The sequence below is a fragment of the Pseudorca crassidens genome, chromosome 21 (genome assembly GCF_039906515.1).
Source record: "Pseudorca crassidens isolate mPseCra1 chromosome 21, mPseCra1.hap1, whole genome shotgun sequence".
NCBI classification, from domain to species: Eukaryota; Metazoa; Chordata; class Mammalia; order Artiodactyla; family Delphinidae; genus Pseudorca; species Pseudorca crassidens.
In genome coordinates this window covers 37,727,830-37,755,691 of record NC_090316.1, presented here as the reverse complement: position 1 = coordinate 37,755,691, position 27,862 = coordinate 37,727,830, and the positions used below count along the sequence as shown (strand labels likewise).

Genomic DNA, 27,862 nt, shown 5'->3' with positions numbered 1-27,862 from the left:
CACTGAGAAAAAGCCAAAGAAGTTTCCATATGAGGATAAATGAGATTTCTCTCAACATACGTTAACCAGAATCTTCTTCAGATTGACAATTTCTTATTCTGTGATAAGAGTGAGCGTTCATGATTCTTTGATTTAGAATTTAAAGCTTATGAGCTGAATTGCCAACAATGAAGATCTTAAAGCCAAAAAAAAAAAAAACAAACCAGAAAACAAAACAAAAAAAACAAAAAACAGCAAATTACTGTTATCTTCAGTTTTTGGTTCCAGTGAAAACTAATGTTTTTACATAGGATGAAATCTGCAATAACCCAAACTTATAAAAATGAGACACAGACATTCAAGTCTCAATACTTTAAATCCAAAGGATTTCACATAATGTAAGCCTGATTTATAATTTACAAAAATATGCATGAAAACAGTCTATTTTCATACCTAGTGCAAGCTAATACACGGTTATATAGAGATATGTCAACAAAGAGCAAGTATACAGTACCTTTAACTATCTTATCCAAATAGTGAGCTTGAGAAATTAAAAAGGAAAAAAGAACAGACAGACATTTCAGAAGTGTCACATGGGACAAGGAAATTTTCAGAATTTACATGCAAATTGAGTAGCTGCAGCTGACATAAGACTCCCATTACATGACAGAGATGCACTTCATATCTTCTAAAAATGCAATATATTCACGTTTTAGAAAATGTAGTCACGATTCCAGGATATGCTCAGCATTTTCAGGAAAGTATGCAGGTAAACTAACACTCCCTTTCCCAGATTATTTGGAATGGACCCACCCTGATCCTTCCCGAGAGTATACGAAAGCATAGCTAAGTAGAACAAATGGAATCAATTCTTTATTACTAAACAATTTGGGAAATTTACAACTATGAGATCTACAAATAATCAACTTTTTTGGGGGGGAGGTGAGAAAATAATTCTCTTTCTTTCAGTTTGTTTTTAACAAAGTAGTTTCATAAGGGTCACACAGTGGAAGGGCGGGAAGAACACGCCGAAGGCCCAGAGGAGCCATTTATGTATGTTCGGATGCTTTCTTCAATCTGCAAGATAAACCCACAGAAATTCTGCTTCAGTCACCGTCTCTCTTGAGTTCCTTGCATATTTACAAATCATCAAACTTGGTTAATAAAGAAGAAAAAATAAAGAAGGAAACTGAGAGTCCTTGAGCAAATTTAACATGGTATTATGAAAAAGGCATGTGTAAGTTCTGTAGAATATGATTACCCAGTAGCCCTTGACTACGTGTCAGATGCACAGTGACGTATCACGTACACAGTCCATTAAGAAGTACGGACTGAGATCTTGTTTCTTTTCAGGATTCATACAGGAATAGGCTCTGCTTCTCACAAAAGCTTTGCCGGAACAGTCAGGATGAAGACTGAAGTCTTTTACTGTACCTGTCCATTTAATCTTTCATGAGCTTGCAGTTAGCCTACATCTTTCCTCTTGAACAGAGGCGTAAATACCTCTCCGTTCACTCACTGGAGAGACCTAATATATTCTTAATAAGCCGCAAAGCTTCTTGCTTTGCCAAAATTCATACATCCTTAATGGTCTAAAATTGCTTTTCAAAGATGCTTATGTTGATTATTTTTCATTACCGACATATGCAAGTGGTCGCAGAACTTTTAACAGAATGATTTAAACTATAACTTTCAGTTGAGCTACTCAAGTCTGGTAGTTCTGTCACGTGTGTAAACAAAACCATAAATGGTTTAGACCCATCTGTACCGTGTATATAAAAGGATGCCTCACTCTGCCACAGGATTCCATCAGAGGCTTCTGAACTGCATATAAAAATAAGCATGTTGATAGCTAACTGACAATATATTGCAGGAGAAATTAAGGGGGAGGAGAAACACTGTCAGGCACTAGTCTGAAATTACAATTTCATAAAAATAACTCTTTTCAAACATTAAAATAAAAATGTATTACTGTATAACATCATTCATATACTTTCTTAACAATTCCTTCCAAGCATTATATAATCCAGCAGTCCCAGAAGGGCTCACTTAATACGGAGGATGAACAAAGTGCCTTTAAACACGGTGGAGTTTCTGGTTCAGCTAGGGGAGTACTTCTGAGGGAATTCTTAGTTTATGAAAATTAATAACACTGATCAGAGTTGGAGTATAAGCCTTTGGCTTTTACATCTGGTCCACTTCAGTTAACACAATCAAAGTAAGGAATGTAATTAATTCTGATCTGGATTAGTAGTTTTAAAGGAGGAATAAATTAGAATCCAGCCAATCCCATTATTTTAGCAAACAGAATCAATTATGCAAAACAGTGGATTATGGGTAAAGGTAGGTTTGCCACTGGGCCAAGAGAATATGGAAAGTGGAGCTGAAATTAGAAAACATTTAAAGTATACAGCAGGTCAAATTTTACATAAAGCTTTACATATTAAAAATATTTAAAACACGTTTTACAAAAAGTTGTAAAACTAACCATAAGAAAAATATCTGTACTGAAGAAAAAAATACAAAGATGTGTCATTTGCATTTTATATCACAGGGAATAGTTGAGGCTGATAGCTTAAGAGTAAGAGAGAAGGGGGGGAAACCACCACCTATATTTTGGCCGCATAGAGTAAAATTTCCGACAATACCACAGAAGCCTGGCTCTAAATAATGAAGAAGTTAAAAGAAGATGTCCATATATGAGGTTCAAATAACTATTAAAGATAATAACTGCAACAATAAAAACATCATTATATAAGCCACTACAGGAAATCATCAGAAAAATGCAGGTATGTTGTAAAAAGCCATTAGCAACAATAATTGTAAAAAATAATACAGTATATTTAAAAAATTAATACACTTATCAATTGCTGAAATGCAAATTAAGCTGCAAAAAAAATCACTTTGAAAATGAACAACCGTGTTCTGACACTAAAGGAAAGTCGTTCCTATTAGATCTACGAAGAAGTTTTAAATTTGTTTTATAGAAGAAAACTCTTATAAATATGAGCTCGAGACATATAAAATGGAGCCCTTCAAAAACTGTTCTCCAGGAAATTGCTGTATTCATAAAACACTTTCCCTGGAGTTTCAATTATTGATCTTTTTTTTTTTAAACATCTTTATTGGAGTATAATTGCTTTACAATGGTGTGTTAGTTTCTGCTATATAACAAAGTGAATCAGCTATACACATACATACATCCCCATATCTCCTCCCTCTTGCTTATTTATCTTTTAAGAAGACCCCTGTGGAGTACAGGAGTGAGTGTTACCGTGTTTCCTATAAGATAGTGGTTCTTAATCTTTCTGGGGTCTCAGATCTCCGAGACAAGTGGTGAGACTTACGGATTCTCTGCGCTCGCCCCCGAAAAACATGCACACACGCTCATAAGTGCCACTTATGATTCTAGCATTTCAGGAGCTCTGGTTCCGTAACTTGCAGATTACAAACACCTGGCTGATATATTGTTGAGTCCCAGATTTCTAGCTCTAAGTGCTTTATATCATTCTCTCATTTAATCTTCACCACAACCCTACGATGTAAATACAGTTACACAGTAAATACAGATGAAGAAAGGAGGAGAGAGGCAGTTTGTACAAGGTCACAGGCTAGCTGTCTAGGCTGTCTGGCTCTGGAGCCTGCTCTTAACCACTATGTCATAATGCCTCTTCTTAGACATTTAGAAACAAACAAAACTTTTTTCTTTAGTAGAAGAAATGAATGAAAGAATCTCAGAAGTACTGTGCAATCTTTCCTGACCTAACATGAATCTCAGCAGATGCTTGTTCCCAAAAGCCATAGGGCAGCAACATCCTTTTGACGCCTTCTACAGGCCTCCTTGGCAAAGTGCCAGGTGGATCCACCTTACGTGGCAGAAGGCAGGCGGGTGTCTTCAAATGCCAGGGCTCATCCGATACACAGTCATCCCAGAACATAACAGATGAAACAACTGTGCCAGTTTCGAGCCCACGCACTGGAAGTCCTTGGTCTAATTGCCGGTACAGGTGGGCAAAGGCTCAGTGAAATCTGAGATGTGGGAGAAAGGTCTGGCTCCTCAAAAGAATTTTTATTCTATGATTAGCTCATAAACCTCCAATATCACCAAAGCAAATGACTAGTACTGTATCTTCACACACTCCCCTCTAGGTGCTTCTTTTTAAAAAGAATTCTTTCTCTTTTCAAGGCCCCTGTTTACCATACTTCCCCCCCTTTACTTTTGGGGAAGATGCGTGGGGATGAACACAAATTGATTTACCCTTGTCTGTGCGGCTTAGTAAAGGACGCGGATTCCACAGCCCCCCGGGAAGGAGCTGGCTCATAGCTCGTCTTCTCGTACCATTTTCGTTCCCAATGTGGAGTAGGGAGGAACAGCATCTTTTTGGAAATTCTACCTACATGCTGTGGCCTCATCTGCTTATCTATCAAAATTATGGGCAGCCCTGTTCCCTCCGTTTCCTCTAGTTAACCGATTCTTCCCGTTCTTCCCCCTGAATACGTCTCGTGGATGAAGTCTAGGACTATAAACACAAGGGTAAATGTAAAAGGAGAAGAGAAAAAAATCCAGAACTAGCCGGGATCAATTCATTTCAGTTAAGAGATTCCAGGAAAACGCAAGGCTTTAACAATACACAGACGTAGGAGACTTAATGTGTAAATCTTCCCCATTAGAAATGCAAACTCCATGGCCACGCTAATCACTGTATTCCCCTCTCCCGGCTCATAAGGGATTCTTAATACCTGCTGAAGAAAATGATTCAATGTACTTATCATGGTGGTCCTACTGAAACGGAGCAGGACCCTATAGCCCTTGTCCCCAGGTCCTCAGCCCGCCTTTTGTCTGCGGAAAAACTTTAGCCAAAGAATAAGTTTAATCAGAGAAGTGAGAAAACGCAGAAACAGAGGAAAACAGTCAGAGGAGACCAAATAATAGGAGTTTGGTCATTCAGCACAGTCAAGGACCTTCAGCTCCTCAAGGGCTCAGATCATATTCTGAGCCGTGTCCCATGAGCTGCCCTGTAGATACAAACACCCTCCACGAGCTGGAGGAGGACGGCTACAGGATGACCAAACTGAGGCCACGACATAAGCTACTCCACTTCACACAATTCCGAGAGCTGGCCTCAAAGCAATGGGAACAAACCCTGGAACTAAAGATCAACTGTACTTAAAACAAGCAAGGTGACGCCGATGAGACCATCACATTCCTGATTTCAGGGCGACTGTCAGAGCTGACCACGCTGTTCTGCCCCCGCCCTCCGCCTGTACAGCCCTGAAACTGCCCTTTAAAAGCCCCTGTCCTCTGAACAGCAATCGGGCGTTGGTTCTCGGACAGGAGTCCACCCTCTCCTCTGGTTGCCGGCCTCCGAAACAAAGCAACGTTTCCTTTCCTACCAACACTCGTCTCAAGAACTGGCTTTCGAGTGGCGAGCAGCTGGACCTGGGTTCGGTAACACCATGTCCTACATGTGTTTGCAGCTCCTGGAGAAATTCTACGAATAACAGAGAGGCTACCTTGTGGGAAAGAAGCATATGTGAGCAATACCTCATTTACAATATCCTTCCCTCGCCTTCACCCATCTGTTCCTCTCCCCCTGCCCGATCGATCTATCCTAATCATATACAGCGGTACTAACAGTCACTAGCCTTTACTGACTGTTACTATGTGCTGAAAACTATGCCAAGCATTTTATATGAACTGGCTCATTTAATTTTCACCACTCTATGGGGTAAGAGGTACTTGTATTATCTTCCCTACTTCACAAATGAAGAAACTTGAGGCACAGGAAATTAAATAACTTCCTCAAGTGGCCAAAATTCCAACCAGATGGTCTGAGACCAAAGTCCATACACTTAATAAACACGCTCTACGTACAACTCAGCAGAAGCAGAACTGTGTACCTGGGTAAGATAGACGAGAAACATACCTGTTTTTGGATTGGTCAATGAATTTACCTGAATGAGAAAATAAGACCAAAAAAATGTGGAAATCCTTATTTCAACATTGACAATTAAAGAGAGAAACTGGGAAGTAAGATTAAAATCCAAACAACTTGAAGTATTAATCTGTGGACACAGCCTCATAAAGGAGGGTACTTTATGTACTTAAGAAATCTTTATAATGAGAACTGCTGTAACTTGTTCTAAAAGTCCCAAGTTTGGAAAACCGATCGGCAAGATATTAAAACTGAGGGATAAAACCAGGAAAAATTAGGGCTTCCCTGGTGGCGCAGTGGTTGAGAGTCCACCTGCCGATGCAGGGGACATGGGTTTGTGCCCCGGTCCGGGAAGATCCCTCATGCCGCGGAGCGGCTGGGCCTGTGAGCCATGGCCGCTGAGCCTGCGCGTCCGGAGCCTGTGCTCCGCAACGGGAGAGGCCACAACAGTGAGAGGCCCACGTACCGCAAAAAAAAAAAAAAAAAAAAACCAGAAAAAATTAAAACAAGTGAGTTTGAAAAATCAAAGACCAGAATCATTTCAGCTGATGTCTGTTGTATAAGAAATATTTGCTGAGTGACAGTTCCAAAGAAGGCTGCTCCTTTAAAAAAGAGGTCAGAGGAGTATATGTGCCTGTCTGGGGGAGAAACTGGGGTATTGGAGGTCTTCAGGAATAAGATTAGTTCCCACTTTGCTTTCCTTTCACTGTCAAACCGATTCTTCAAAACACAGAGAAGAAACAAAGGCAAACCAAGTTGGTTATATCTACGTTAGGCAGCTCACAAGGGAAAATATGCCAACAGTTTGACTGTGTGTACACAGTTGCTGATGTGTGTAGTTGTGATCTATTCACACTGTTTCTGCTGTCAACAATGTGCTCGGTTGGAGCACATTAAATAGGACAGTATTTTCACTGCGCTATTGAATTCACTCTTGGGGATATCCTAGACACAGGCAAAGAACACAGAATCTAGAACGCTAGAAATACTTCTCAGTTTAATTACTGCACGAAGATCTCAGGGGCCCATCTCCAAAAGAGGATAATTCAATCAGATGAGTCCATAATAAAATACAGACATATCCTTCACCACGGTGAACACTGCAGAGTTCTGAGTCGAGGACAAGTTTTTATTTAGCATTGTGTGTTTCGTAATACTTTATCATACAGACTTAAAAATGATTCACGTTAGTATCTCATTAAAGTTATAAGCAGGTATCTTTCTTAGATTATTCATTTACCAATTTCTGTAGGATGACAGAAAAGCTACGGTCTGCAAATAAGTACATATTAGATCCATTTATTCCGATCAGCAACTGTTTAAATCAGTGTGCGAGCCACATACCCATTGATTTGATGTTCCTTAACTGATATGCACTGTACTGTTTTATTACTGACTACCCTGTCATAAAGGATTATGACACCGACATAATTTCAAACCCTGTAAAACAATTTACTCAGGCCCCTTAAAAATATGTCCTCTCTCACCACAGAATTCTCATTCTAAGATTAGATAAAACACTGCAAATATTTTATCCTATTTAGGGGGGTCAATTAATTTGAAATATAACAACTAGCAAGTGAGTTTTAACAACTAGGTTGTGCCAGTAAAGAAAAACGGTGTATGTGTGTGCATATGTGTGTGTATGCGTGTGTATGTGCGAGCACACGCGTGGGCACATGCGTTTGAAAGAGCTTTTGTTCCCCTAAAACTGGCAGCACATTTTTGAAAACCTGCTTCAAACAAATTGTTTTTGAAAGTTTGCACATTTTATTATTTTACTAGATTGGAAATTTGGTGAAAAAATTATCTGTACAATACATTGCTTCTAGCATGCACCTACCCAAGCAAAATACCATACTTCAGTTTGGAACACTATTTATGCCAAGACATTCCAAAAGAGGGAAATAATACTTTTCCTCATTTAAGTCTTCCCAGAAGAAAAATCTGGATTCTATGGAAAAGGTGCTTTGAGATAAACCACACTTTTTCAAGTCAGCACTGCTGAAACAGTGCCAGGATAAGCTGCAGAACTTTGTACAGACAACTGGGAGAATTATGTTTGGTGTTTTCTCTCAGTTTAGCATTTCATGCCTTACTGTAGATGACATCTACATAACAGAAGTAACAGTGTAGCAGGCAGAATGCAGACAGCAGGCTCACTGATGCTGGCGCGCACGCAGTCTACGAAAGAGATGACTGTCGTTTGGCGTGTCATGCATGATTTTTGCGGTAGTCTTTGCACGTGGCGTAATTTCATTTACTGGACCATAACACAAACATGGAGTGGCACATGTCTCCTTCAGATTTTTACTCGCTTGAGTTCAGTGAATGACGTGAGCAAAACCACATTACCTTATGATTTCCTAAATTAAAAAAAAAATCAGGTATATTTTAGCACCCTGATTTGGGAACTAAGCTATCAGAGACAGTTCTTCACATTAATAAATGAAAATCAGACACAAATATATGTTACACTAAACAAATATTTGGACTTTAACATTCTGGTACAGTGAACTTGGTGACTGCAATTACCAAAGTGGTGTCTGTGTAGTGCTAGCAAGTCTTGTGGCAGGAAACCATGAAAACGATCTATTTGGTCAATATCAAAGAGTATAATTTCTTGTCTACCATCATTACTTTTGTCTAGTCATAACATTTAGTATTTAAGAAAACTTATAGAATAAGGCGTGAATAAGTATGTAAAATATACTAGGTCTTTCCGTTGTCAATTTTTAAAAACTTTACCAGGAAAAATAATGAACAAAGTTGAACAATCTGTTTAACTTACTGAAGATAAAACTGTAATTTATTTGGAAAAAACTGTAGGTAAATAGTTCTTTTCAAAGGTGGTTTACAGAGAGAGTGTTTTTTCTTTATTTGCAGGTGTGAGAGAGTGTGCATAGATGTTTACCACTTGTATCCTGGGTATTAAACTTTTCTGAGACTTTTTTCACGAGCCGATACTGGTTACACAGGTCATCTACTCACTTTGTATGAGTGCTTTTCAGTGGTCAGTGTCTATACATAGTATTCAATCTACTAAGAAACTGGAAATAAATTTAACTTTTAAAAAGAAGTGTGAAAAAAAAAGTGTGACGTTTTCAATAAGTAGTTTGCAACTTTCTTAAATCTTCTACAGTACAAATTGATTTTCTCTGAGCTGTTTTTTTTGTTGCTGCAATTGTTATTGTTATTTTGGCAAGCTATGGATCCTGTTATCAGCTATAATTCAAATTCTCCTGAATAAAAAAGTGACATTTTATTATTGATATATCACTGACATGGTTATTACTGCATCTGTTTCTACGACAATTCAGTCGAATGTGACAGGTATGTAGATATTATCTTTATCACAGAACAAAATTTAATTTTCACCTATTCTACTATATACATACATGCTAAAACAATTAAACAGTAATTTAGGAGGCAGCATAGTCTAGTGCTTAAGAGGAGGGGCTTGGGAACGGTTCATGTGGATTTGGGTTCTGGGTCTGTTACTAGCTGTGCATCCACGGAAAAGTTATAGAACCTCTCTGAGCCTGAGTTCTGTCAATCGAGATTTTAATAGCTTCCACTTGATAAGGCTGTTGTGAAAATTAAGTAAGATAATATATGCAGAGAACTTTGCATTGTGCCTTAGCACATAGTAAACCCTTAAATAACAGGTACTATGAATTAATCTTTTTAATAAAGACAGTTTAAAAAGGACAAAATCATGAAGTCACTGGTATCTTTTACGAGACTATGAAGAAAGAAAGAAATCTGACTTTAAGCAAAGCATCTCCGGGCTGCCAGTGATCTGTTTTCATAAGCCATGGGGTCCACTCTGCCCCAGCGACGCCAGGATGGGCCCCCTATGCTCCACCTGCTTAAGATATACTCCCTTTGACGGGACCCTTCTTCATATGAACGGGCTAGATCCCAAAGTGGAGACAACTCCATTTTTGTGTCAAGAAGTTTTCTTATTCTCTGTCTCGCATAAACCCTGTGCTGGTATAGATGCAAAGTTCCTAATCAAAATGTGATTCAGCTTTTTAGAATAAAGAGCACATCACAACTTGTCCTTATATATTTCGTGTTCCCTCATTAGTGATTTGATTCGAGCGACGTAAATTAATATTTTTAAAGGGCTATGTAAATCTTCGTATAATCTGCTCATAAATTCGGAAATACAAGTCACTTTTACAGTAACTACTTGGGAACTAAGACATTTAAATATCTTATTTTACATGCATATCACGATCCTTATCCTGCAATTTTGCTGAAAAGTTTTCATTCTGTTTTTCGTTATGGAATGTATTGAGCAGACCTAACAGAATATAAATTGCTATAGCCTTTGCAGCACAATGATGTGAGTCTGTGTCACCATTTCTACATACAGGGGAAACCCACCCTCACTTGGCTGAGAAAAATGTTCCCAGTAGCTTGTGGGTGCCTTGCTGGTACGTGCAACCATAATCGCCCACCTAGGTTTTTACTCTGGGGCTTGTACCTACACTGGTCACAGACCAGAGGATAGTGCTTTTGGGGGCAGGAAAGAGTTAGGGTTTGTGCAGTAACCACACAGACGGTTTTCTCTTTGCTTTTTATGAGTTATATGGTGATCTTTTCCCTTTGCATACACCAATGTATCGGGAGTGTGTTTCTCACACGCATAATAATCACTACTGGGGACTCATCTTAAAACCCAAGAGTTGAATTGTCTGTGAAAAGCATTATTTTACACTTCACTGTTCATGTCGGGTCTAACTGATGAATACCTAACACCATTAATTCACAATTAGACCACTTATGCTTAACCACACGCTTTCTGTGCATACATATATAAATGTTAATTTTGGATAGAATGATCATCATTCAGCACCATAACAATTAAACAGCTGTAACCTGTCTCATGTGTTAAGTGATGGAGCTGCGGGCAAGCTCCAGAAACAGATGGTCTTACCCACCCATGCTTAATGTTAAAGACTTTTTTAAAAAAGAGGTGTTGACAAATCAGAACAAGGAGGCATAGTTTTAATGCAAATCAGTCCATTTGCAATGGAGATTGCCCTAAAACCTAATTTGGTGTATAGGAAAAAAACTAAGCTCTGCTGTTAAAGGAAGACATTATATTCCATTTGGATCTACCAGATTCCCCACCAACGTAATTATTTACTAATTTCATTCAACCAACAGGGTTTAATGGAAAGGCAGCTGGCAAAGTATTCATATTTATGGACCTCCTTTGACTGGTCCTTAATGTATCCAAGGCACATGTCTGTTAAACCCCAGAAATTATGGCCGTATTAGAGGCAGCCGTTTTCCAGCTTCACTAAAGAGGCACTCGAAGAAGAGAGGGTCAATGAACCCATCATGGAGAAGAGTAACAGAAAAAAATCGGCTCTAGTCACACCGTAATCTGTGAAAATAATATAGGCCATGGCTTTTGTACGGACCAACACCGTAACTTGTATTTTAAAAACAGGTAGGTGGAAAAGGAGTGGTTTGAGATGAAAAGAGGCTATTTTCAACTTGTCACATTCGAGAAATGACACAGAGAAATTCTGCCACTGAAGAATACTAAGGTACCATTGCGGGAAGGAATAATCACATTCCTTGAAACTGTAGGCTTAATTCTTCCGTGCTTACACGAAACTAAATGCAAAGCCCTGACTCTTTGTTTACTCCCTTAGGGTAATACGGATCTCTGCAGATGGTGAACATGACTTAAAATCTACATGAACACTTCACCAGCCGGCTGGGGCTACGGTTACCTGGCTTGAGTTTGGGGAGGAACGTGGCTTATTTGTAATCTGGCCCTAGTCGTGGTCCTTCTCTTCCTCACTAATCCTGTGAAATAGCTGATGACATATTATTTTGCACCTGGTTTCACTCCCAAACGCCTTGGACCTAAACTTCTCAATAAAAGCGTTCTGATGAACTTGGCAAGATTTAAAAGGAGCATCTTTCGCCTTTATTTCTGGTTAAATTACACAATATAACCAGTCAATTGAGCTTTCAAACCCCCTCTACACTAGATTTGGTGGAAATTAAGGTCTTAGATGATTTTTAAAAGATGCAAATCAATGAGGTGTTCCAAATTGAAAAAGATACTCTAGTATATTAGTAAAGGAACACAATGGCAGGCTTTTAATAAAACAATACGATATAAATTTGACACATAACTGGCTTTTATTCTGATATCCTATCTCTTCATAAACTTTTTAAACTATGGAATATAACATTTTAATTCAAAGGAACAGATTCAAAAATTTCTTTTGGATAATAATTATAATTTATAAATTGTTTCCCTAAGACACAGAGCACTTACACAGTAACTTATTTTGAGAGACTTAAAAAAACTAGCTAGAAAACCACTAAATTCATGGTGGGAAATAAACACAAGATAGTAAGAAAGGAAGGAATCAGATTTATCAAGCCTAAAGAAATCAGGTATATTTCAATGACACCTAAATGATCATAAAACAATACAAATAATCAATATTTTCTTATACTGCTCCCATTGGAGAAAAATGACAGTAGATTTAACCCTCCATTTTCTTTTTTTTTTTCTGAACACATTGCCTCTAAAGCCAGTAGGCCTCACCGTCAGCTGAGTAGGAATAAGGTTAATTTATAGTAGCTCTTGGGACCCAAGTTACACCACAGGAAGTAGACTGGAGGGAAAATTTGTTCACAAATAACCACCACAGGATAGGATCCTTTATCACATGACCGTGAAGTACGTCAAGCATATTTCTTCTAAAGACCTCAAAACTCTCATCCTCATAGGCTATGTGTATATCACCTAAATGGAAAGATCTAGGTTAAATCGAGACATACTCATCCACAAAACAATTACCTACATGCAGAAGTGACTTCTGGAAGTCCTTAAAAAATGTCCCTTTTCTAAAGTATAGAACACGTGTAACATTTCCCAAAACAATGCGACTGTCACTGAAATTTACCTCTCAGTAGCACTCCTGCCATGTGAGAACAGAGTCTCGGCTTCAGGTTGCTGCCTCTCTCTTTAGTAAGGATAAATCACAGCATGAAGAACCAGACAGACAACAGTGGCACTCAAATACCTGATGTCAATAGCTGAAGGTGGTTCGGTACATTTACTCCCATTCTTAGGGTAAAGAAACTGACGCCTAGGGAAATACATCGTCAACACAATGAAACACATTCATCAGGACAGCTCTGGGGACTATGGATTTTACTGACGGTCACACAGTAAATAAGGTGCAAAAGTTATGGGAAGATTCTAATTCAGACCTTCCCCAGGATTTGTTTGATTTGAGAATGTAATTCTAATGAGGCTCTTGGGACACGATGGGACTTGTGCAGGCACAAATTAAGGGATGAAGGGATGCTGCAAAGTTAAGGTTGCAAGGCACCTCCCAGAAAGACGAGTCAAAACTAATAACCACTCTGCAGCTTTAGAGGATATGGCTTGTCAAAGTTAGCAGAGATTCAGAGTGATTCAAAAACTTGGACAGGGACTTCCCTAGTGGCGCAGTGGATAAGAATCCGCCTGTCAATGCGGGGGACACGGTTTCGATCCCTGGTCCAGGAAGATCCCACATGCCGCGGAGCAACTAAGCCCGTGCGCCACAACTACTGAGCCTGCGCACTAGAGCCCGCAAGCCACAACTACTGAGCCCATGTGTCACAACTACTGAAGCCTGCACGCCTCGAGTCTGTGCTCCACAGCAAGCCACTGCAATGAGAAGCCCGCACACAGCAATGAAGACCCAACACGGCCAAAAATAAATAAATAATTTATAAAAAACAAAAACACTTGGACATACTGTATTATGGCTTAATATATGATGGAAACAGTCAAACTTACTAAAGTTTCAAATTTAGGCCAGTGGATTTGTTTTTTGTTGGTTGAGTCCTCTCTCTCTCAAAGGTTACTGAACACTGAATGAAATGACTACTTTCGCTTTAAGTACAGATCTGCCATTGTTGGCAATGCTGGGCTGCAGCCAATGGAACCCACCGGCTTCATGTCCTTTGATGCTGAAATTGGTACATGTAAAGAAAAACAAACGAACACAAGCGCAGCCTGAGCTCAGGCTCAGTAGTTGTGGTGCATGGGCTTGGTTGTTCCACCGCCTGTGGGATGTTCCTGGACCAGGGCTCGAACCCGTGTCCTCTGCATTAGCAGGTGGATTTTTAACCACTGCACCACCAGGGAAGTCCCAACACAGCTCTCATTATCCAAACACTTCTTCATAAAAATGAAACTAAATGGAACATGGTGACATTGACTAGTGAAATAAACACTATCTGTGATAGTTTAAAAAATCCTGAAACTCTGTAGAGGGCTGACAACCTAACAAAATAGGGCCTCCATCATTCAGAAAGGCCAGAGAAACTAGTTTTGCATTTTCAGGAGAGAGGAGATTAAGCGACCTCGTTAAAAAAAAAAAAAAAACAATTCTGAGGGGATTACAGAGGAGAAAGCACTGTATATAAAACTGTTAACTGAATAAATCAGACTCAAATGAAAAAAATAATATCGAGAAGCCCAAATGGATGCAAATGTAATCTCAAAGGAAGAAATCGACATCTAAAAATCAGCCTGGTTTTCAGGACATCGGTGATTCTCAATGAGCTCTGAAGGGGGTCTTCCACAGTTCTCTTAGGAATCGCTAGCCTCTCGGTCACGTGAAATTACTTACAATCACTGGGACTGCTGAGCAGGAAGGATCTTAAGAAGTTCTCCTTTTTTGCACACTTCATGGGAGGATTTTTTGCCTGTCTGGATTTTCATGGCCAACCAAGTCAGCTAAGGGGAATTTCCTCCCACTCAACTCTATGCCTACTGCGTTCTGATGACCCACCTTCCACCCTGTATGACAGATCACGAGGCATCTCTGTCCACAGTAGTGTGGACTTAGTGTGTTGGGAAGTGGAGGGGAGAAGCTGTTCTTGGAACCAGCATGCACTCCTGTTTTCCTGCTGGCTAATTCCGCTGCATTAGGATAAGACTCAGTAGGGAAGAGCCAGCCACAGTAAACTTTTTTATTAATTTCAGTCCATATACTCTAGCGACGGTAACAATAAGTAGCATCCCTATATGTTTGCTTTGTGCCAGACAGTGTTCCAAGTGCCCTTCTACATGTTTTAGGTCATCAACCCTCTCATCAACTCTAGGAGGTAGGTACTATTTTCATTCCCACTTTGGAGATGGGCAAACTGAGGCACTGAGAGTTTAAGTGATTTTCCCCAAATCACACAGCTGTCAAGTAATAGAGTTTGGAACACAGGTAGATCCAGCTTCTGTGGGGTCTGAAATGATACAAATTGGGGGGCTCTCTTTAAGAAAAAGAACCCCAAATTATAAATATGAAATTAGGTACAAATTGAGTCATTATTTAGAATGACAAGAAATCACAATAAATTATAGTTTTTAAGCTGATAAACACCACAAACATCAGGAAAAAACTGCAGAACATTTTTTATTATTAAGTGCCTGACATGTCTCTAACAAACACTTTTTTTCTATAATTTTTGGGCTACATTTACTTTGCCTCCTTATAAGACAATGGTTTTATACTATTTTGTATAGAGAGACTAGACAGATAATTCAGTCTTTTTTCAATGTGATTGTTTAATATGGTTTTCATTATTGATAATCTAGAAAGTTTCATTTGGCTTCAAAATTTGTTATTAGTAATGTTATGCAAATTTGGGGCATTACTGCCAAATTTGGGAAGACTTTATGGTGTAATAAACTAGGCTTAAATACTCTGTGAAAAGATGTTAAAAAAATTAAAACAAAAAAATAAAAAATAAAAAAATAAACAAAATATTAAAATTAATTAATTAAAAAAAACTCTGTGAATTGGTGACATTCATTAGCCACTTTGTTGTGATGGCATCCTAGAATATTATGAGTTTGATAACATCTTCATCAATATCAGTATTTCATGTCACATAAGCCCTGAAGCTTTTCCTGGTATGTTCATATGATTCTGTGGTACACTGGGATGCATGTGACTTCACACACTGATGAGCTCAATTTTGCAGTACTGCTCTAGGTTCATGCCTTAAAGATACAAGAATTCTGATAAATTCCTCAAAAAGAAATAATCGTCAAAAGAGAAAATTAGGGCACATTTATAACTGTATAAGTTCCATCATCGAATATATTGCTGACGAGAGAAAACTCCCATTTGGATTGGGCATATTACAACATATCTGACGACAGGAAGAATTTTCCAGAGACGGGCTTCAGTTTCCATACGTTTCAAGCCTTATTTCCGCTCCACTACCTATTTTCCTCTGGTGTGGGGCTCCGTAGTACAAATTCGTATCTTCCTATCATTTCTGACCCTGTACTCTGATGTTCACTAGATGAGTCAGTGGGTGGCAGAAACATCTCCAGACGGCTAGCATGAAACAATCACAGATGGCAATGATTTCACACCTCACAAATATATCCAATTAAATGGAAACTAAATGCATCCCCAGGTGAAATTCTCCTAGCTGAATCCTCAAAGTGCCTACAGCCACTCCAATGCCATCCTACACAAGGGAAAGTGTGAGGGAGAGGAGTTGGGAGTGGAAAGAGACAAAGGTCCTAAATGATTTGCAACATATGACCATAGAAATCCATGGTCGCCTTGTAAGATCCTAGAAGGGCCCTGTGCAAGTGAGGGGCCCTGATGCTTAAGCTTCACCAGTTTCACAGTAAATATGTCAACGGCGCCATCAGCGACCCAGACAGGTGGCACCAGAGGCCTCTTTCTTAACTGCTGTCAGTACACGACGCTGACAGGTGTGAAGCCAAATGCCTCCTACAGCCATCATTTGTGGGTGTAAGCACCTGTTAAGAGGGGAGTCATAAAGTTTAAAATGGAAGAAGATAGTTTTAGAACCTCCTTATTCTATATTATTATGAATATGATTCCCAATTTGAGAACATGACAAAAGTCACGAGTATTGATCTTGTAATCTCTGAAGTATATTATCAGAGAGGTCGTTTTTTTTCAAAAATGCCACCTTTTTTTTAATTTAACCACTAAAATACTATTCTTTCACCATTATCCTGAGGTAAGAATTAGAATACCAGGTCTAAGCCATATCCACACTGGTACAGTTCTGATCTCTTTTTTACGCCCATACTGTCTAACGGATGCCTTCCCCAGCGGTGTGTATTTCATTTTCAATTTCTCATCTCCAGCACCCCTAAGCCCAGAGCAACCGTGGTGGTGTTTATTAGAGGTGTGCTGAGTACTATACGTGGAACTTTTGTCGGAACAAACAAAGCATGTCTTCGTGATTATTACCGATCTTGTTTCCCAATGTGCTGAAGAATTAGAATTAAAACACACAGCCAGTCTTCTGTAGCTTAAAGGGGTAAGGACCCCCAGGCCAAATTTCCATTTGAATTACCTGAAAGTACAGGAAAATCAACGTAGCTCAATAAACGACTCTGCGTTTGAGACACAACTAGAAGAAAAATATCACAATAGACTGCACCTGTCTTTCATCACTGTGGTTTTGAAACCGCCATCCCAAACATATTAACCTCTTGTTAAGCCATAGTCAGTGTGAGACTAGGTCACACTTTATAACAGTGAAATGGAAATTACATTAACTCCTTAAAGCAAATTCCTTGGATAGCCATTTTGTTTTACCGTTTAAAAAAAAAAAAATTTTTTTTCAGCACCCAAAACGTTGTCTGGGTTACAGTTTGACTCACTTATACTCAACAACAAAATAAAAACTCTAGTGAACACTGCTAGGCACTTTAATAAGTGATTTACATCCTAGCATTTCATTTGATCCTAACAACTCTGAGGTACATAATATTTATCTATGAGAAAACATATTCAGAGAGGTTAAATGATTCGCACAGGGTCATACACCAAGTAAATGATGTAGCAAAGATTCAAACTCCAAAAGCTCTTAAACCTGAGATACTCTGCGGATGCAAAAAAGTGAAAAAACACTCCTCTCCTAAAACATTCCTCTAACTAACAGAAAGGAAAAAAACCCAAAAAACAACGCCTCCCAATTCACACCTACATAATTATGCTATTGCGCTAATACTTATTGGAACGGAGACTCGAAAATTCCTTTGGGATCTTGTTCCACCATTTAAATATGTTTCCAACCTAAGCAACTTTTAAACAATGTAAGCCCAGTTTCTCCATTTGTGTCTGTGGGGCAATGGGAAATGCAGATCAGCCTCCAGAAGGGGATTCGCCATCCACAGAGATCTGAGCCTTCCTCACCTTTGTAACAACCCCCGCGTAGATAACAAGCAGCTGTTATCCAATCTCCCCCTTCCCCACCCTTTGGGTCACAGTCTCATCTACGGCCTCCCCTGCTCTCCAATACAAATAGATGCTTGTAGGGGCAACTTTTCTCCAGCAATTGCTAAAAAGAGTATTTCCTGGAGAAGGTACAGGTTACTACTACTCAAAATTTGGTACTTAGGATTTATCATTGCCCAGGATATTTAGTTAGCGTTGCACTTTTACGGATTCTGCCTCCAAACATGTGCTCAGTAGAGGCTGGCGTGATATTTATGTTGCTTCTGTGCCCCATTAATTCCAAGCACAGGCCAATCAGATAACTGGCCCCTCTCTTCCTAAGCAAGAAGAAAAGAGAGAGCCAAACCAACTGAGTTGCCTTTGCCTGTTTACAGATTCCGGTTCCAGTTAAATACATTACAAATGGTGAGCTTACTGAATCAGGCCAAGTATCTCCCAGTTCAGAGATCGGACCTTGAACCACCACAGCTCTCACAGTACAGAACTGTTTAAGCTTTTCCATACAGAAATGCCACAATAACATTCTAATTATGTCAACTATTATTTAGAAACCACTTACTTATATTTAGTATTTTTAAACTAGCTTCTGGATCCTCTAAATGTTCTTACGTGTTTCCGATCTTATGAAGAACAGAGAGAGGAGAATGAGTATGATGATCATTTGGCCAATTACGCACGTTCGCTCACAAAGGATGACATTATGCTACTTGAGCATCTACGCCGGCGCTGTTAGTACTAAACCATGTCAGTAATCATCGCTGGTGCTTATTTCACGCGGTTCAATCATGTAACTTCTCTTTATTAATGAAAGGGTCCAACAATCCTAAGTGGGTTTTGGGGAGGAAGGGACAAATATTCATTTTAATCATAGTATTGCTACAAGTGGATTTCCCTTTGTTTCATTTTTATCTGTATACATCACTAGTCAAAGTCTAACTCAAGAAAAAAGGACGACTTGGGACAACAAACCTGAGGACGAATATGCCGAATTCGCTGAATACATGATTCATAAGGAGAGGAAAGTACAAACACGCTCATAAAAATATCAGGATGGAATCCCTTCAGGTAGTTGGGTGCTCAGTGAATACTCTAAACTCATAACCTATTTTACTCTCAAAATGCCTATGGTTTTATGAAAGCATGAAAACTTTATGAAGACAGTAAGATGACTAATGAAGAATATTCTTTGCTTTCTATTGGGAACTTCTGTTTGCTTCTAACTGTTTAATTTCTCCTCCATCTCTCTTCCAATTAACCTCCCTGTTTGTATTCAATGAGACGGCACATAATATGGAGAAGGGACAAAAAATCTTGCTGATTTACCAGCGTCCTTTCATAAAGTGAAAGCTCCTTCCAGCCAGATGCCTAACTGTTGAAATTGAGACGAAATGAACAGAACAGGAACTCTCCTGAAGGAGAAAATATACTGTAGTTTCCTGCGCTGTTTAATCAGTGGCTCACAAAGGCCTCCTTTTAAAGGACCCCTGAGACTTCACTGTGGACATACACACAGGTAGGAAGTAGACAGGGAAAGGCAACTGGATCTTCGTATGCAAAAACTTGGAATAACTACTTCTGAGAGTACAAAAGAGCAAAACAATGATTTAAAGGTTCTCTACATCTTTTAAACGGTTCACTTCAAAGATTTATTTTTAAATGACACAGGTCCTTTAGTTCCACGCTGTTACTCATACAGAGTATAAAAGCAACAAAATAAAACGAAACAATAGAAAACGGAATTATTAACAACCACAGCAAGACACGTTAAATTATAACAAAAGGACCTGTGCCTAGCAAAAATCCCGTTTGTTCCTAGACAACTGGAAAGTTGTTCAAGAACAGCTCCTCCATGGGAAATTAACCATGTAATATGACCAAGGTCAATGAGGACACCCAGAGAATGATTTGTTTGGTGACTGCTGGTTGGCAAGTTAAATCTGCTCGTGGATAACTTTATAGTACACCTCCTCGTTTTCCAAGCTATATATACAAGTGTGGGTTGTACTTCCCAGGCTACAAATAGTCAAATATATAACATTTTCCCTCTAGCTAGAATCAGTTCACTTAGGATGAGGGGGGTGCTGGGGTCATGAGCAACGATGGTGTATGTTTAGAGGTATGTTGTTCCTGCCCCGCCTCTCGTGTGCGTGCACTCTGGGATTGCAGCATGATGCTGTTTGGTCACAGGGATATTACATTGCCCTCTGCATGTCCACAGAAAATACGCAAATCGTGACTGTCAACCATTTCCCGCCTTACCGTAGCAGCTCCCAAGTGCGGCTCACGTGAACAACAGGCAGTCACTGCACTGCCCTGCGGAGCCTCCCTTAAAGAGCAGAGGAGGGGAAGCCACATCCGGGCCAGCTGCTGGGGATGAGCACTTTGCAGTTTACCCCAGTAGGACTACAAGCTCCCCAGTTGCTGGCAGTAGCTCACCTTCAACAGGTGACACCATAGGTATGATTCGCAGGTAAGAGTTAACATAAAGGCCTGATCTTCAGACGTCTGCAGGGCTGGCCCTTGGCCAGCATCTGGAAAGGTGGAGTTCCCTACACTGATGAGGTTATTTTGCGCACCTGCAGCACTGAACATCTGCTCTTCTTTGGAGAGCCTGGAATTTTCATGGCTGTGGCTGACACAGGCTACCTCGCTGAGCAGCCCCAATAAAAACCTTTTAACTCTCAACCTCAAACGGGCGGAAACACTGCACATATGTTGCTGCATTTCCCTGCTGGAGAAAGGGGCATGGTTCTTGTGACCTCTCCTGGTGGGAGACAAGGAGCCTGGAAAACCTGGACGTGGATTCCTGCAGACACCACCTGATGAGTCTTTCCCCTTTCTGGAAACGTCTATAGCCCTGAGCACAATTGTGCCGAGAGGGCCCTTCCAGCGGATCACCACATGTCGGTGAGGGTGGGGGGGGGGTGATAGTGGGACCCCTGAAACAGATGATTTGAAAAGAGCCTTCCTGGAAATTCTGCAGAGATGCCATTTGTGACAGCTTATAAAATGTAAGTGATTTCAATTTTCCTGTGAAAAAAAATCTTGGCTAACCAATGCGTTTTTTTTTTTTAAAGTACATAAACTTAGAGATGCACTGGAAGAAGAAATCCTTCACTATGTCAAGACTCCACCAACAGCTCTGTCCAATCTTACCCTACAGACATAAATGTGGAGAAAAACCATTCCTCAAATTATGAGATTTTTGTAGGACTGTGCCATTTCTAATTAATATTGTACATTTTCACTGAAGTGAGGTAGCACTGTATTACTTACTTTTGTTGTATTTTCTTTAAATAGACGTTTTCATTTCAGTGACTCAAACGGTGAAAGCAAAGGCACTGAAGACCTTGAAAATATGGAACTAGTATGTATGTTCCGGGTGCTTCTGTATCCAGGCGAAATACCATTTATATACTAAGAGTTTGATCTTAAACACCTATTTGTCTTATTTAACCAACAGACGTGCTAGAACATCACCGTATTTTAAGAAGTGTTAAGCATATAAAACTGTTGTGGAAAAGCTAGATGGGTGTATTGTATTCTGCTTCCTTCCTCATGGTGCTACAGGATAAAGTCATAAAGACTCCAGCCTCCTTTCAGAGACGCAAATAGATGGACAGGTGCTAAGATGTGTGATTCTGGAATCCACAGGAGCCCCAAAGGCTACATACTGGGAATCTCTTTCTTCAAGTAAAGAATACTGCCGTTACACGGTGAAATCAGCCTTATGCGAGTCAGTCTCGGCGGCCGTCCCCCAGCACCATGCACAGAACATTCTTACACTCGATACTTGAGGCAGAGGCTGTAAAAAGAACTGGGCTGCCGTTGGGACCTGAGACCCTTCCTTAGCGGCCACTCCTTCTGAACACAGGACAGGAAGAGCTAACGGGTGGGGGGGGGGGGGAGGAGCTTTCCCGAGGTGAGCAGCAGGCCCGCGGGGCGGGGCGGGGCGGGGCGCTCTGGGGGCGGGGCGGGGCGGGGCGGGGCGCGGCCGGCCTACCGATGGTGCAGTGCTCGCCGTTCCAGCCCTGGCTGCATTCACACTTGCCGTCCCTGCAGGTGCCGTGCTCGGCGCAGCGCGGGTGGCAGGCTCTCTGACTGCACGCTGGGCCCGTCCAGCCTTCTTCACAGCGGCAGGCGCCCCCCATGCAGACGCCGTGCGAGCCGCAGTCCGCGGAACAGATCTCTGGGGGGAGAAAGAGAGGAAGCCGGGCAGGAGAGGAGAGCAGCGGCGAGTGAGACGGGGAGCGAGGGAGAAGCGCTTCGTCTCAAACTCCGCGCGTCAACAAGGTGAAGAACAGAGTCGCTGAGCATACGTACGAAAGCATTTACCTACTAAGTAGATGGCAGCATCGAGGGCTAGGAGCGACAGACGTAGTTTGCTTTCTTTGTTCCGTTTTATATGCTGCCCCGATTGGGCGTAAAATGCACATGGTAGTTACGTTATAAACAATTTTCTGTATTATATATGTGCTTACACACACACACGCTACTAACAAAACAGAACAAATGATTCATAAGGAGAGGAAACTGTACGCACACATACCTGACATACCTGTTTCCAGGAGTATCTTTCGACAGCCAGGAACACAGGCACACATACATCAAATTGATATAAAATTTACGAAATATTTAAGTGTCTGTGTATGTCAGGTATCTAACAGGAGTTAGGTTTCACCCATAGAGCAAAAACTGAAAAGGGATTATTTTTAATCCTATGGTTTAATTTTTTTAAATATTCAGAAACTTCCACTGAAAAGAATCTTTTATTAAAAAAAAGCGTAAAAAAAAAAAGAATCTACTTTAGTATGCACTTTAGCTTGCTCCTGACACAGAGACGTGCTGGTTAAATAAAAGAAGCTGTTGTTTTTCCTATTAAGTATATTTGTACAGTTGACAGATAAAAGTTGCTAAGCAAAACCATAGTAGAAAGCCGGTTTAATAATATATAGAACTGCCGGCTCTGGCATTTGCAAAGCAAGGATTTTCAATTACTAGAATTACCGAAAAGGGCACAAGTGACCAAAGGACTTTAAGAACGGTAACAACAGGTTAGGTTGTTAAAATAGAATTCAGGCGTCTGAAATAATTTTTTTCTTAAAAAACTTTCTTAGAAGCTTTATTTGACTAGAACCAATTGAGAGAGACAGACAGACAGAACTTTGAGGGTTATTTTATTTTTCACTCTTCACATATAAAGTTAAATAAAATGAGCTTTTTTCTTAAGACTGGAAGACTACTGTTTAGTTTTGGTTTTCTTTCAACAGTAAAAACCTGAGATCGTTTCTGACAGACAGAAAACGACTACAGCTGAATTTTAAAATTAAGAAATAATCACTGTTTATGTAGTCACATGATCACATGTCCCCCTTTCATTGACCAAATAAAACGTTTCTCAGACACTGGAATTCACAGGGCTGAAGACTTTTAGACACCACATCCAGGCTCAGTGAGAGTTGTAAACAAGAGCCAGGACTATGAACTGGAGGAGAGTGGTATGTGGTTTTTTTCATGCCACATTTTCTATCTCCTTTGAATTAAATTTTTGATTAAAAGATCCAAGATGGTTTGATTAACTTCAGAGGAACAGAACGTCACCTCAGCTCAGAAGAGTGAGGTTTCTTTCTGAGGTTCCCTTTTTTATTCAATCGAATCAATTTTTCATTAGGGTGAAGGTGTTTAGCAGCGATTAGCACACTCGCTTTGAGCAAGGTGCGTCAATCTTTGTAATGAACTTATTAATTAGAGTTAATTTAATTGAAGTGGAATTGAAGGGCTAATTAATGGACAAACTGCTGCTGAACAGAGAGGAAAGCTCTGTTGCTTTCAAACCTATAAACTTTCTGATGGAAATAATTCATTTCTTCTCTTTCAGCAGCTTAACCAAATGTTTCTTCAGGTGTAAGATCTACTCTCCTATTGAATTTAGATCTCTGAAGGTCATTTCCACAACAACAAAAGAGGCAGCTGGTAAAGTGTTTTGCTTTAGGATTCAATAGGTTAGAAATTCCAAATTCTACTGCAAGTAAACTTTTAAGTCACAAATGGAAATTAACAACGGTGTTTTTGTAAACTTTCAATGAGAATTGCAGACAAATTGGAGGCAGGTGAACCCAGATGTTTTCACAGGATGACTAGATGCGTATTTGAGGTCTTTACTAGTAATTCTAAGTAAGTTTTCTGTCTTTTGGCAGCAAATAGCAAAGTTTAATGAAGTTTTTTCCTGTGCTTAATTACTTTCTCCCAAAGAAGCATACTGTGTTCATCATTCAACTCTCTATATTGAGAGGTTAACATGTGTTAAGTGTGTATTTTGTATTAGGGATTTAAAGATGAATAGGATGAAGACCTTCACTCATTATGTCTAAGTGGTCATTTTGTATACAGGTAAAATTAGATTTTCAGCTAGCAAAATAATTACATCAGTATGAAAAAAATCAGTCTAAATATGTAAAAGTGATATGTAATTTTGGCAACCAATTTAATCTTTTAATTAACATTTATATCCTTTTTTTTGCTATTTATAGCAATACCATTTTATGAAGAAGACCAAATTAACTTCTGAGCTATTTAATATCAATTACAAACCATCGTTTATAAAATAATTCTGGTAATGTATTAAGTAACTTTATACAGAACACAAAAAAGGGGCTATTTCATTATTCCTTGCCTACTTGGATAACTGTGGGAAACAAACTAGAATGACAATATTTCAAACAAGTATTGTTTTATAGCTAGTATTATTATGCCTGTTTCACTGATGGAGGCGTAAGAGGCCCGAATCAAGTAACTGTATACAAGTAATATCTATAAACTTTAATTGGAGTTTTACATCTTTAATATAGAAGCTGGAAATGTAAATAATAACTCAAAAGAAAGAGCTAAATGCCTATTTTGCTCTTGTAATTATATTTTTTAGGTGGAGGACAAAATGAGTTAATGTGTAATTTATTTACTTATTTTTGGCTGCGTTGGGTCTTCGTTGCTACGCGTGGGCTTTCTCTAGTTCCGGCGAGCAGGGGCTACTCTTCGTTGGGGTGCGCGGGCTTCTCATCGCGGTGGCTTCTCTTGTTGCGGAGCACAGGCTCTAGGCGCATGGGCTTCAGTAGTTGTGGCACGCGGGCTCAGTAGTTGTGGCTCGTGGGCTCTAGAGCACAGGCTGAGTAGTTGTGGTGCACGGGCTTAGGTGCTCCGCGGCATGTGGGATCTTCCTGGACCAGGGCTCGAACCCGTGTCCCCTGCATTGGCAGGCGGATTCTTAACCACTGCGCCACCAGGGAAGTCCCCGTGTGTTATTTGAAACAATGCCATGTGCCCTTGCTTGATAAACCTTGGTTGGTGATGATTTCTTAAAACTCTTCAGTGAGATACTCAAGGCCCTCTATAGTGCTGGCCCCAATGTGGGTTTTTACTTATGTATCCTATACTCCTTGCCAACTCTAACAGTCACACATTCGCATTTTCTAACCACAGTCTCTGGTTTTCCAAGCTCTCTGAATCAACTCACATTTCTGTGAAGCAATAATAAGCAACTGTAAACCCTGGTTGCCTCCAACAATGTATGGCCACAGATGAGGGAAGCAGAGGAAAAGGAGGGGCGGAAGAAAGAGAAAAGGGGAAGGGAGGAGAGGGGACGAGAGAGGGGAAGAAAAGAAAGGAGGAAAAAGAAACGTGAGGGGGGGAGCAGGAAGAAAACTCATAAACTGTTTCTCCAACTAGGATATCTACTTACGGGGTCGGCAGAAGTTTTCCATCAATACCACAAATTAGCCTATATAAGACTTCCTTTAGTTTGGGCTTCCGAGATTCAACGTATAATAGGTGAAGAGCGGCCCATGAATCTTTCATGCCGATATTGACGCACAGGGCAGCAAACCTGTTACCCAAGTTCCTCAAAATGCCAAGAAAGAGTGATTTGTAAAAACTATGAGTCTTTTTTTCCTCCCTTAAAATAAGCATGTTAATTAGCTACTGGCAAGATTTCATTTAGGCTTATGCCATTAGGTTAACAGATTATATTAGTTTCATTTCATAAATTTCCCATTTGGGGAACTATATCCAATCAATATTTTATGTGGAAGTGCCTCTGAACTGATGAGGAATTAAGTGTGATGACCTACGATTAGCCTTTGGAATTCGACCACCATAACTATTGCCAGTGCCACCACCAGTCCTTCCTAATGGCTAACACTTACGGGGTACTTACTACGCATAAAGCCCTATCATAAGTGCTTTTCACATACTAAGTCATCTACCCCTTACAACAATTGCATATAAGGTGGCACCATTAGTATTCCCATTTTACAGATACACGGAGGCACAGAAGTTACAGAACTCGTCCAACATCACACAGCTAGGAAATAGCCAGTCCTAGATGTGACCCCAGGCAGGTCAGCTGCAGAATCCCCGTTTCTTAACCACTTACTGTTAAACAGCAGGTGCTCAGAGGGCAGTAGGTGTGGGCAGGGCTGAGAGTAGACAAGGACTGTCTGAATCCAAGGCTTCTGCATGATATTTTTATGTACCTGACGCTGCTCATAAAATCTGTCCTTCGCCCCCCGCTTCTGTTTATCCTCCTCTGCTTTTCCTTTTCCTCCTCCTTCTTCTCTTGTCCTCATTCTTCCTTCTCTTCTTTTCCTGCTTTTTAATTTATTTTTGCTCAGTTGGTCCAAACAGAAGTCGTCACCGTCTCTACCTCTCACTCGCCTCCCACTGCCGCGCCTGCGTTCTGCCGACTTGGTGATTCTCACCTCTTCCCAACTTTCTCGCCTCTTTCAGAGACATGAACACCAACCCCAATCTCCCTTGCCTCAGACTTCCAGCTCTTCTCACCCTATTTTATGTTCCGTTTTTTCAGCAAGTCCCGTCTGTTTCGCCTTTAAACGTCCCTCAGTTTATCCTTTTCATTTCCACTAACTCCAAGGGACTGTGCTCTCATCCCTTCGCCCTTCTGGGAAAGCCCGCCACGGTGCCTTCTGGGAAAGCCCGCCACGGTGCCTTCTGGGAAAGCCGCCACGGTGCCTTCTGGGAAAGCCCCCATGGTGCCTTCTGGGAAAGCCCACCACGGTGTCTTCTAGTGCTCAGGTTTCACTGTTCTCTCTGACGTCTGATCCACGGGGTAGTTCTGGACCACTGTTCTCGTCGTATCAAGGGCATCATTATTGTTAGTGAATTCTCCATTGTCTAATGTGTCCCTCATAATTGGGCCCAACTCAGTTTTTACCTCCAAATACTCTGTCATCACTGTCCCCTGTATGTAGTGAGATTCTCACAGTCGTGTCTTTGGTAATGGCAGCAGCAGCAGCAGTAGTAGTAAAGGTGGTGGCAGCTGTATTTAGAATTTATTATGGGCTAAGCTTTGTACTAAGTATTTACTTCACATGCATCAATTCAAGCAATTCCCACAGCAGCATCTCTGGAAAGAATGTCTTATGCTTAAATCCATTTTATAGATGAGCAAACTGAAGCACACAGTAATTTCCCTAGGGAATGCAGGTATCAAGTAGTACAGATTGAATGTGAACCCAAACGTCGGATTTCAGAATCCACGCTCGCAAGTACTTTCTAATACTGTTCCCCTAGTCAAAACATATTCCCTCCACCTCCACACTAACTACAGTCTTTAAAAGAAGGCAAGAAGTGTCACAAATCTCCGTGACA

General features: G+C 40.3%; 1 protein-coding gene across 11 annotated transcripts in view; it reads right to left on the bottom strand.

The window, feature by feature from the left end:
* TENM3 (teneurin transmembrane protein 3) overlaps positions 1 to 27,862 on the bottom strand; it is a 316,633-nt gene that overhangs the window by 77,382 nt on the left and 211,389 nt on the right. For 6 of the 11 annotated variants that reach the window (XM_067721907.1, XM_067721896.1, XM_067721898.1 and 3 more), the window contains 2 exons: positions 22,203 to 22,388; positions 494 to 520 (listed from right to left, as the gene is read on the bottom strand). The exons of 1 other annotated variant lie outside the window; for it this stretch is intronic. In XM_067721907.1, the coding sequence (XP_067578008.1) occupies positions 494 to 520; positions 22,203 to 22,388 (213 nt within the window). The remainder of the gene's footprint in view (positions 1 to 493; positions 521 to 22,202; positions 22,389 to 27,862) is intronic. 4 more of the 11 variants (XM_067721902.1, XM_067721903.1, XM_067721904.1 and 1 more) reach the window with 1 other exon arrangement.